A 13065-nucleotide genomic window follows, 5' to 3' on the forward strand; every position below is an offset into this window, starting at 1 on the left:
CAGGGAAATTCTTGAGGGAAACCTGTTTGTCTTCCAGAGATTTGAGAGTGGGACAGAGGTTGACCTTCCAGCAGGACAATGAACCAAAGCATACTGCTAAAGCAACACTTGAGTGGTTTAAGGGGAAACATTTAAATGTCTTGGAATGGCCTAGTCAAAACCCAGACCTAAATCCAATTGAGAATCTGTGGTAGGACTTAAAGATTGCTGTACACAAGCGGAACCCATCTAACTTGAAGGAGCTGGAGCAGTTTTGCCTTGAAAAATGGGCAAAAATCCCAGCGGTAGATGTGCCAAGCTTATAGAGACATACCCCAAGAGACTTAAAGCTGTAATTGCTGCAAAAGGTGGCTCTACAAAGTATTGACTTGGGGGGGGGGGGTGAATAGTAATGCACGCTCAGGTTTGTGTCTTATTTCTTGTTTGTTTCACAATAAAACATATTTTGCATCTTCAAAGTGGTAGGCATGTTGTGTAAATCAAATTATACAACCCCCCAAAAAATCTATTTTAATTCCAGGTTGTAAGGCAACAAAATATGAAAAATGCCAAGGGGGTGAATACTTTCGCAAGGCACTGTAGCTCTTGAATCCACGATATGGCAGAGGTTGAAAAGCCATAACACATAGAGGTCGACCGATTATGATTTTTCAACGCCGATACCGATACCGGTTATTGGAGGACCCCAAAAAAAGCCGATACAGATTAAATCGGCCGATTTTTTAAATGTATTTGTAATAATGACAATTACAACAATACTGAATGAACACTTATTTTAACTTAATATAATACATTAATAAAATCAATTTAGCCTCAAATAAATAATGAAACATGTTCAATTTGGTTTAAATAATGCAAAAACAAAGTGTTGGAGAAGAAAGTAAAAGTGCAATATGTGCCATGTAAGAAAGCTAACGTTTAAGTTCCTTGCTCAGAACATGAGAACATATGAAAGCTGGTGGTTCCTTTTAACATGAGTCTTCAATATTCCCAGGTAAGAAGTTTTAGGTTGTAGTTTTTATAGGAATTATAGGACTATTTCTCTCTATACGATTTGTATTTCATATACCTTTGACTATTGGATGTTCTTATAGGCACTTTAGTATTGCCAGTGTAACAGTATAGCTTCCATCCCTCTCCTCGCCGCTACCTGGGCAGCGTTACCCATGCAGAGCAAGGGGAACAACTACTCCAGGTCTCAGAGCGAGTGACGTTTGAAACGCTATTAGCGCGCACAACACTAACTAACTAGCCATTTCACATCGGTTACACCAGCCTAATCTCGGGAGTTGATAGGCTTGAAGTCATAAACAGCGCAATGCTTGAAGCACTGCGAAGAGCTGCTGGCAAAACACACGAAAGTGCTGTTTGAATGAATGCTTACGAGCCTGCTGGTGCCTACCATCGCTCAGTCAGACTGCTCTATCAAATCATAGACTTAATTATAACATAATAACACACAGAAATACGAGCCTTAGGTCATTAATATGGTCGAATCCGGAAACTATCATCTCGAAAACAAAACGTTTATTCTTTCAGTGAAATACGGAACCGTTCTGTATATTGTCTAAATATTCCTGTTACATTGCACAACCTTCAATGTTATGTCATAATTATGTAAAATTCTGGCAAATTAGTTCGCAATGAGCCAGGCGGCCCAAACTGTTGCATATACCCTGACTCTGCGTGCAATGAACGCAAGAGAAGTGACACAATTTCACCTGGTTAATATTGCCTGCTAACATGGATTTCTTTTAGCTAAATATGCAGGTTTAAAAATATATACTTCTGTGTATTGATTTTAAGAAAGGCATTGATGTTTATGGTTAGGTACACGTTGGAGCAACGACAGTCCTTTTTCGCGAATGCGCACTGCATCGATTATATGCAACGCAGGACACGCTAGATAAACTAGTTATATCATCAACTATGTGTAGTTATAACTAGTGATTATGATTGATTGATTGTTTTTTATAAGATAAGTTTAATGCTAGCTAGCAACTTACCTTGGCTTCTTACTGCATTCGCGTAACAGTTAGATCAGAGCGTTGGACTAGTTAACCGTAAGGTTGCAAGATTGAATCCCTGAGCTGACAAGGTAAAAATCTGTCGTTCTGCCCCTGAACAAGGCAGTTAACACACCGTTCCTAGGCCGTCATTGAACATAAGAATGTGTTCTTAACTGACTTGCCTAGTTCAATAAAGGTTAAATAAATAAAATTCATCACAAAACCGACTGAAATTGCCAACTACTTTAATGATTTTTTTATTGCCAAGATTAGCAAACTTAGGCATGACATGCCAGCAACAAACACTGACACCACACATCCAAGTATATCTGAACAAATCATGAAAGACAAGCATTGTAATTTTGAATTACGTAAAGTGAGTGTGGAAGAGGTGAAAAAATTATTGTTGTCTATCAACAATGACAAGCCATCGGGGTCTGACTACTTGGATGGAAAATTACTGAGGATAATAGCGGACGATATTGCCATATCTTCAATTTAAGCCTACTAGAAAGTGTGTGTCCTCAGGCCTGGAGGGAACTAAATGTCATTCCGCTACCTAAGAATAGTAAAGCCCCCTTTACTGGCTTAAAATGCCGACCAATCAGCCTGTTACCAACCCTTAGTAAAGTTTTGGGAAAAAATGTGTTTGACCAGATACAATGCTATTTTACAGTAAACAAATTGACAACAGACTTTCAGCACGCTTATAGGGAAGGAAATTCAACAAACACAGGACTTACATAAATGACTGATGGTTGGCTGAGGGAAATTGATGATAAAACGATTGTGGGGGCTGTTTTGTTAGACTTATATGCAGCTGATGACATTAGCGATTATTGTCTGCTGCTGGAAAAACGTATGTGTTATTAGAGGTCGACCGATTAATCAGAATGGCCGATTAATTGGGGCCGATTTCAAGTTTTCATAACAATCGGGGGGGAAAAATGTACACCTTTATTTAACCAGGTAGGCCAGTTGAGAACAAGTTCTCATTTACAACTGCGACCTGGCCAAGATAAAGCAAAGCAGTGCAACAAAAACAACAGTTACACATAAACAAACATACAGCCAATAACACAATAGAAAAATCTATGTACAGTGTGTGCAAATGTAGAAGAGAAGGGAGGTAAAGCAATAAATAGGCCTTAGAGGCGAAATAATTACAATTTAGTATTAACACTGGAGTGATAAATGTGCAGATGATGATGTGCAAGCAGAGATACTGGGGTGCAAAAGAGCAAGAGGATAAATAACAATATGGGGATGAGGTAGTTGGGTGTGCTATTTACAGATTGGCTGTGTACAGGTACAGTAATCGGTAAGCTGATCTGACAACTGATGCTTAAAGTTAGAGAGGGAGATATAAGACTCCAGCTTCAGTGATTTTTGCAATTCGTTCCAGTCATTGGCAGCAGAGAACTGGAAGGAAAGGCGGCCAAAGGAAGTGGTGGCTTTGGGGATGACCAGAGAAATATACCTGCTGGAGCGCGTGCTACGGGTGGGTGTTGCTATGGTGAGCAGTGAGCTGAGGTAAGGCGGGGCTTTACCTTGCAAAGACAAAGAGATGACCTGGAGCCAGTGGGTTTGGCGACAAATATGTAGTGAGGGCCAGCCAATGAGAGCATACAGGTCACAGTGGTGGGTAGTATATGGGACTTTAGTGACAAAACGGATGGCAATGTGATAGACTAAATCCAGTTTGCTGAGTAGAGTGTTGGAGGCTATTCTGTAAATGACATCGCCGAAGTCAAGGATCGGTAGGATAGTCAGTTTTTTATGAATGGGCAATCTGATTCAATGAATGGAGCTGAGTTTGCCTTTTATCCCAAAATGTAATTAAAGGTGCTCCAAAGCTTTTTACTATCATTATTTACAGTTGAAGTAGGAAATTTACATACACCTTAGCCAAATACATTTAAAATTCACAATTTAATCCTAGTAAAAATTCCCTGTCTTAGGATCACCACTTTATAATAGTAGAGAGAATTATATATTTCACCTTTTATTTCTTTCATCACATTCCCAGTGGGTCAGAAATGTACATACACTCAATTAGTATTTGGTAGCATTGCCTTTAAATTGGGTCAAAATTTAGGGTAGCCTTCCACAAGCTTCCCACAATAAGTTGGGTGAATTTTGGCCCATTCCTCCTGACAGAGCTGGTGTAACCGAGTCAGGTTTCAAGGCCTCCTTGCTCGCACACGCTTTTTCAGTTTTGCCTACAAATTTTCTATGGGATTGAGGTCAGGGCTTTGTGATGGCCACTCCAGTACCCTGACTTTGTTGTCCTTAAGACATTTTGCCACAACTTTGGAAGTATGCATGGGGTCATTGTCCATTTGGAAGACTCATTTGCAACCAAGCTTTAACTTCCTGACTGATGTCTTGAGATGTTGCTTCAATATATCCACATCATTTTCCTCCCTCATGATGCCATCTAGTTTGTGGAGTGCACCAGTCTCTCCTGCAGCGAAGGACCCCCACAACATGATGCTGCCACCCCCGTGCTTCAAGGTTGGGATGGTGTTCTTCAGCTTGCGTGCGTCCCCCTTTTTCTCCAAACATAACGATGGTCATTATGGCCAAACAGTTCTGTTTTTGTTTCATCAGACCAGAGGACATTTCTCCAAAAAGTACGATCTTTGTCCCCATGTGCAGTTGCAAACCGTAGTCTGGCTTTTTTATGGCGATTTTGGAGTGGTGGCTTCTTCCTTGCTGAGCGGCCTTTCAGGTTATGTCGATGAAGGACTCGTTTTACTGTGGATACAGATACTTTTGTACCTGTTTCCTCCAGCATCTTCACAAGGTCCTTTGCTGTTGTTCTGGGATTGATTTGCACTTTTCACACCAAAGTCATCTCTAGGAGATAGAAAGCGTCTCCTTCCTGAGCGGTATGACAGCTGCATGGTCCCATGGTGTATATACTTGCGTACTATTGTTTGTACATATGAACGTGGTACCTTCAGGCGTTTCGAAAGTGCTTCCAAGAATGAACCAGACTTGTGGAGGTCTACATTTTCTTTCTGAGGTCTTGGCTGATTTCTTTTGATTTTCCCATGATGTCAAGCAAAGAGGCACTGAGTTTGAAGGTAGGCATTGAAATACATCCACAGGTACACCTTCAATTGACTTAAATTATGTCAATTAGCCTATCAGAAGCTTCTAAAGCCATGACATTTTCTAGAATTTTCCAAGCTGTTTAAAGGCACAGTCAACTTAGTGTATGTAAACTTCTGACCCACTGTAATTGTGATACAGTGAATTATAAGTGAAATAATCTGTCAATTGTTGGAAAACTTACTTGTGTCATGCACAAAGTAGATGTCCTAACCGACTTGCCAAAGCTTTAGTGTGTTAACAATAAATTTGTGGAGTGGTTGAAAAATGAGTTTTAATGACTCCAACCTAAGTGTATGTAAACTTCCGACTTCAACTGTATGTCATTTATCTTTGTTTCATAGTGTAGTTTCTTCTTCTTTTAATTCAGTTTAGTCACATCATTTCTCAATTCGCAGTACGTTTGCCAATCGTTTGTGCAGCCAGACGTATTTGCCATTCCTTTTGCCTCATCCCTCTCAACCATACAATGTTTTAATTCCTCATCAATCATCGGATTTTAACAGTTTTTACAGTAATTTTCTTAATGGGTGCTTGCTTATTAGTAACTGGGATAAACAATTTCATAAATGTGTCAAGTGCAACGTCTGTTTGAGACTATTTTTTTTATTTTTTACAAGAACATAGGAATCACTACAAAATGTATTGTATGACCTCTTATCCACTATATTAGGCCAAGCCATTGGAACTTTGGTTCTCCTAGATATGCCTAGTATATTGTGATCACTGCAGCCAATGGATCTGGATACTGCTTTCAAGCTAATTTATGCAGCATTAGTAAAGATGTGATCAATACATGTTGATGATTTCATTCCTATGCTGTTTGTAACTGCCCTGGTAGGTTGACTGATAACCTGAATGAGGTTGCAGGCAGTTTGAAGCTTTTTCTTGAGTGGGCAGCTTGATGAAAGCCAGACAATATTTTAGGTCACCCAGAAAATATACCTCTCTGTTGATATCACGAACATCATCAAGCATTTCACACATCTTATCCAGATACTGACTGTTAGCGCTTGGTGGTCTATAGCAGCTTCCCACAAGATTGGGCTTTAGTTGAGGCAGATGAACCTGTAGCCATATTACTTCAACAGTGTTTAACATGAGATCCTCTCTAATCTTTACAGGAATGTGGTTCTGAATATAAACAGCAACACCACCACTGGCATTTCTGTCTCTTCTGTAAATGTTATAACCTTGTATTGCTACCACTGTCTCATCAAAGGTATTGTCTAACTGAGTTTGAGATATTATCATGTTATTTATGTTAGTGCAGGGTGAGCTGCACACAGTGGACTTCCTACTAGGGCACACGGCCTCAGTGCTAACAGCATAAATCTGGTTCATAGGCACATGATTGCTACATACAATAGCTGTAGGATCAGCAGAGGCATTCAGGGCAGTTAGAGGGACATACATTAAGTTACTTACATTGCGTCTACCAATGCCCCATGGTATAATGTACATTTGCTAAAGCATTATGATGACTCAGCGACACAATGGTAGGGATTAACTGAGCTGGGCTTGGGTCATCGATAAGTCATTGTGTCAACGCAGCCTTACAATGCTGTGAAAGGATCCAGGAACCCAAATTATTTGGGTGGATACCAACCCCCTTATAAAATGTGTTTTGTTTCCAAAAGGTATCAAAATTGTCAACAAAAGTTACAACCATTAAGCTGCAATAATCACATAGCCAGTTGTGAAGAGAAAGAATCCTGCTAAAGCGTTCAATGCCACGATTCAGAGAGGACCCAGGGCCAGATATGATGGGTCTTTTATTAGTGTCTAGCAGAGAGTCAATCAGCTCTTTGAAATCCAGTTTCAACTGTTCAGAGCTGCCCTTCATAATGTCATTAAATCCCACATTGACTACGATAGAATCGATGTCCATGTGCTGGCATAGTACATTTGGTAGCAGCTTAGTAATGCCATTTACTCGAGCTCTGAGATAGGACATTGTTTGTGCACCAGAAACAGTCACATTTATTATCATGGAGCTGCCCAAAATCACTGGCGAGAAGGATGAGGTAATCCACCCACTCCCACGCTTCACAGGATGGTGCAGGCCTCCGACAGTTGGAGAAGCCCCGCTCAATCCAGAGCAGGGACAGAAAGTTACCGACGTTGACTTCAAAATCGTAGGGGAAGGAGTAGGAGTAGTTACAGCGGCCGCAGACACAGGTACCCCCAGCGACGAAGGTGCAGGAAGATCAGGCTCCAGGGCGGAAAAACTATTCGTTGTTTGTATCAGCGCCGGGCCTTTCGTTGGGAGTGTAGAATGCTTTGCGGGAGGCCGCTGTCTTCGGCTTCCATGGCTCGTGACATGCGACCATCGTTGATTGCCATTCTCCTCTTGCTGTGCTCCTTCCACTCCGCTATCAGATGGTGGAGGAGAGGCAGGAGATTGCTCCCCTGGCGAAGGAACTCCGGGCAACACCGGCCACTCGGATAACGACAGGACGGAGATGCATCCAACAAGAGTGAACGCCGTCCAGCCACAGGCGTAGAAAAGGTAAACATTCCACTCTGCGTTTTCTCCAGTTTCTTACGTAGGCTGGCGACCTGCATGACCAAAATACCTCAAGCTTATAATCCTAGGCAAGCAAACAATTGCTGCATTGGAACTATGAGTGATCCAGTATGACCCGAAACAAAGCATAGTAGATACAGCTTCTACAGTGCTGGAACCGTTAATTTACTTCTCCAGACAAAGAGGGTTCCATAGGAACATTTATCTGGGACTAACTTCGTTAGCTTGATGACTAACGTTAGCAGCTTAGCTAGGTTAGCAGCTCTTTCAAGCAGACCTGTCAGTTAAGCGGGATTCCGGGACAAGAAATTGCGGTCCTAGCTGTTAAAAGCTAACCTCGTCGCGTAATCCATGCAAAAACAAGTTCGGAATTTGAAGCTCTCATTAAGTTTTTTGACGACCCAATGGTGGTAGGACTGATCACCAACAACTATGAGACATCCTATAGAAAGGAGGTCCTTGACCAGGCAGTGTGGTGCCAGGACAACAACTTTTCCTTCAACGTCAGCAAGACAAAGGAGCTGATCATGGACTACAGGAAATGGATGGCGGAGCACGTCCCCAACCACAGGCTGTAGTGGAGCGGGTCGAGAGCTTCAACTTCCTTAGTGTTCACATCACTAAGAAATGAACATGGTCCACGACAATGCCTCTTCCCCCTCAGGAGGCTGAAAAGATGTGGCATGTGCCCTTGTTCCTCAAAAAGTTCAATAGCTGCACCATTGAGAGCATCTTGACAGGCTGCATCACCGCCTGGTATAGCAACTGTTTGGCATCCGACCGCAAGGCACTACAGAGGGTAGTGTGTATAGCCCAGTACATCACTGGGGCCGAGCTCCCTGCCATCCAGGACCTCTATAACAGGCGGTGTCAGAGGAAGGATCTAAAAATTGTCAAAGACTCCAGCCACCAAGTCGTAAATTGTTCTCTCTTCTACCGCACGGCAAGCGGTAACAATGCACCAAGTCTGGAACCAACAGAACCCTGAACAACTTCTACCCCCAAGCCATAAGACTGCTAAATACTTAGTTAAATAATTAACCAATAGCTACCCGGACAATCTGCATTGACTCTTTTGACTCATCACATACGCTGCTGCTACTGTTTATTATCTATCTTGTTGCCTAGTCACTTTATCCCTAGCTATATGTACATATCTACCTCAATTACCTCATACCTCTACACATCACCTTGGTACTGATACCCCGTGTATAAAGCCAAGTTAATGTTACTTATTGTGGGTTTTTTCCTTGTGTTATTATTTTTCTACTATTTCTCTATAGTAAGCATTTCACTATTAGTCTACAACCTGTTGTTTACGAAGCTTGTAACAAATAAAATTGTATTTGATATGTTGCGGTTACTGCTTTTTATCTATCCTGTTGCCTAGTCACGTTACCCCTACCTTTACATTGAGTATACATAGAAAAACTGACCAGGTGAAGCCAGGTGAAAGCTATGATCCCTTATTGATGTCACTTGTTAAATCCACTTCAAGTCAGTGTAGAGGAAGGGGAGATGACAGGTTAAAGAAGGATTTTTAAGCCTTGAGACATGGATTGTATATGTGTGCCATTCAGAGGGTGATTGGGCAAGACAAAATATGTATGTGCTTTTGAATGGGTTATGGTAGTAGGTGCCAGGCTCACCGGTTTGTATCAGAAACTGCAACGCTGCTAGGTTTTTCATGCTCAACAGTTTCCCATCCAAAATGGTCCATCACCCAAAGGATATCCAGCCAACTTGACACAACTGTGGGAAGCATTGGAGTCAACATGGGTCAGCAACCCTGTGGAACGCTTGACACCTTGTAGAGCCCATGCCATGATGAATTGAGGCTGTTCTGAGAGCAAAAGGGGGGGTGCAACTCAATATTAGCAAAGTGTTCCTAATGTTTGGTATATCCAGTGTATGTACATATCTACCTAAATTACCTCGTACCCCTGCACATTGACTTGGTATTGCTACCCCTTGTATATAGTCAAGTTATCGTTACTCATTGTGTATTTATTCTTTGTGTTATTATCTTTCTATTATTTGTAAAAATTAAAATTAAAAATAAAATATTTGCATTGTTGGGAAGGGCCCATAAATAAGCATTTCAATATTAGTCTACACCGGTTTAGGAAGCATGTAACAAATAAAATGTCATTTGATTTGACCTGCCTCCTTAAGATGTAGTGGAGGTTACAGGTACTGCAGGTGGTTGTCCTACAAGAATGTCAAGGAGAGGACATTCAGAGAAACATACTAACAGAAGTGGATAGATTCACCCCAAGAGGCTCAGCAGATGCCCATATATACACCAACAAACAAACAAAAAACAACCAAGTTTTTAGTGCTCAGCTGCAATTATTTTGAAAATAAAGACAAATGGCATGGAAGAAATGGCTCCTGGGAACTAGTACTTGGATGCACAGCCTTTGGCCAAGACAAATGCTTCTTGTAGCCATCAATATAATTGCTGCAGCTTTCTACTGGCAATTTGGCCTACTTTTCAGTAGCAAACTGCTCTAATTATTCAAGGTTTTAGGGGTGCCCTCCAACAACTGCTGTTTTCAGATCTCGCAGTCCAGTGCGTCTTCTTGATCCATTCCAGTTTTTTCAGGTGTATTTAGGTTATTGTCCTGCTGGAAGACCAACAACCTTCAACAAAGCCCCAGTTTTTGGACACTGTGAACATTGCACTCCAAAAAACCTTGATAATCTGCTGATTTCATTATGTCTTCCACATTCAAGGCTCCCAGTACCAGGCAACTCAACAGCACACTCAACCAGACAAACAAACACTCACCCAAATACACACAAATGTACACACAGAGTAAATGAGTTACATGTTGACCAAACCGGCTCCGCTCGTGCGTCCACATGTTGATTTTGTCTATTTCCACCAGACGTGTTCATGACACGCAGGCTAACATACCAAAACCAACTACTGTATATTATTTGGGGACAGGTCAAAACACACAAACATTCCTGGACATTTAGTTAGCTTGCTGTTGCTAGCTAATTTGTATTTCTTTTTTGCTGGATCTTTGTAGATGGGAGAGGCAGGACTTGCAGCACTTCAAGCATCTAAAATTTAACCAAGTTCTATTTTTGCACCTGGCTATACAGACAGTTATTGATATGCGCGAGCAGTTAGGATAAAATGATTGAATCAAGGCCTCCCGGGTGGCGCAGTGGTCTAGGGCACTGCCTCGCAGCGCAAGCTGCGCCACCAGAGTCTCTGGGTTCGCGCCCAGGCTCTGTCGCAGCCGGCCGCGACCGGGAGGTCCGTGGGGCGACGCACAATTGGCCTAGCGTCGTCCGGGTTAGGGAGGGTTTGGCCGGTAGGGATATCCTTGTCTCATCGCGCTCCAGCGACTCCTGTGGCGGGCCGGGCGCAGTGCGCGCTAACCAAGGGGGCCAGGTGCACGGTGTTTCCTCCGATACATTGGTGCGGCTGGCTTCCGGGTTGGAGGCGCGCTGTGTTAAGAAGCAGTGCGGCTTGGTTGGGTTGTGCTTTGGAAGATGCATGGCTTTCGACCTTCGTCTCTCCCGAGCCCGTACGGGAGTTGTAGCGATGAGACAAGATAGTAATTACTAGCGATTGGATACCACGAAAATTGGGGAGAAAAGGGGGTATAAATTAAAAAATAAAAAAAATAAATGATTGAATCACGTGTACATTCATTTTCTAACATGCACGCAATGCGGTCGGTTTAGTCAGCATGTTAGTGTTCCTGTTTACACCCAGTGTAACTGATAGGAGTGAGTTACTCACTGGGAACCATTTTGTGCCTCGCAGAGGTGCTTCAACTGTAAGAATGTTCTCACAGTATCCCCGGGGAGAGTGGATAGCTCCTCCAGATGTCTGTGGCCATGAGGAGAGCAGGCTGGACCCCTAAAACACACATGCACAAAGGCTCCCTGTTAGGGGTTCACCCAGCTGCTCCTCACCCTTCTCCAGCAGACCCAGGCCAGGAGGAAGTCCTTGAAAGGATAATACACTTCCTGCCCATTTAAAGGCCATTGGCAGACCTTCTCTCACAGCTCAAGGCTAATAGAAAAACCATGCAACTTCCCCAAATCTGATTTAGTGCTTCCAACTCCTACTAAACATTGTGTTTGAGCTACAGACTTCTGGGTTATTGTATTTGTCTATTTCTTCTGTATACATGGATACCAACCATTAGCTTGTGCGATTAATAGGTGGTGAACTAGAGTGGTGTTTGTGAGACAAGGGCGGATCCCGAAATGAGATCTCACAAAAACGTCTGTTACCGATTTGAGCTACAAACTGTTATGACCCCACTATGAAAAGCTGAGACTCTCACGAACACGCAAATGACGCACACAAGCCACACAAGAGTCATTAGAAGGTAATGGGTTCTTCTACTTTGAAGATGATAGGAAATCCCAGGACATAGTATAATACTGTAATAAGCTCACATAGTTGCTGTCACAATCTCCAAACAGTTGTCACTGACTATTTTTTTTATTTAACTAGGCAAGTCATTCAAGAACAAATTCTTATTTACAATGACAGCCTACCCGGCCAAACCCTAACCCGGATGACGCTGGGCCAATTGTGCACCGCCCTATGGGACACCCAATCACGGCCGGTTGTGATACAGCCTGGAATCAAACCACGGTCTGTAGTGACGCCTCTAGCACTGAGATGCAGTACCTTAGACTGCTGCGCCACTCGGGAGCCCTGACCAGTTGGATATTCATTTCCCACTGAGCAAAACATTTTATAAGGTGGTGTAACCATGAGGTTAAAGGCTATACAATGGACATGTAATGAGAGATTGGAGTGAAGGTTTTAAAGGGATTTTGTTGACCGATTCATGTCCATCTGTGGAATCTTTAAGTGAAGAACATGCAAGAGCATCTCAGTTTGTTTCCCTTCACAAATATCTACCAAGAAGCATAACAGAATACTCCCTATGCTGTCAGTTTCTGTTGTTTTTAGATCATCATGGTACACTCTTAGAAGCCTCTTGGCTCTAGACTACAAAACACCCTGTGCTGTGCTGTCATATTGGTGTGTCAGATAACAGAGGAGAGTGAATGAGTGGGGGGGGGGGGGGGGGGGGGGGGTAACCAGTGAAACTGTGTGTTTAGTGTTCCCCAACACAGAATCAATATTACCTCACTGGTCACCCGACTGGGCAGAGTGTACACACACCAAACAGACGGCTGCTTCTCTATGGGTGCCTACGTCAAGCTCCTCAACAGTTACCAGGACACCACAGAACTCTACCTAAACCTAAACATAGAGACCTCAAAATAAGATATGGCACACAGCTACTGCTTTATAGATGGTGGTGCTTGTACAGCAGGTTTCTATAAAGAGTTCTCATTAGTATGTGTGGATGCTCTTTGTTCTGCAGCTTAAAGACGGTAGTAGGCCTTTTA

At 42.6% G+C, this 13065-nt stretch overlaps 1 protein-coding gene across 2 annotated transcripts in view; it reads right to left on the reverse strand.

Moving 5' to 3' along the window:
- The window catches only part of cfdp1 (craniofacial development protein 1), a 70464-nt gene that overhangs the window by 35317 nt on the left and 22082 nt on the right, over positions 1 to 13065 (reverse strand). Inside the window, exon 6 of one of the 2 annotated variants that reach the window (XM_039001212.1) lies at positions 11426 to 11545. The exons of the other annotated variant lie outside the window; for it this stretch is intronic. Coding sequence (XP_038857140.1) covers positions 11426 to 11545 — 120 coding nt within the window. The remainder of the gene's footprint in view (positions 1 to 11425; positions 11546 to 13065) is intronic. 2 annotated transcript variants of the gene reach the window in all.

The sequence above is a fragment of the Salvelinus namaycush genome, chromosome 9 (genome assembly GCF_016432855.1).
Source record: "Salvelinus namaycush isolate Seneca chromosome 9, SaNama_1.0, whole genome shotgun sequence".
Lineage (NCBI taxonomy): Eukaryota > Metazoa > Chordata > Actinopteri > Salmoniformes > Salmonidae > Salvelinus > Salvelinus namaycush.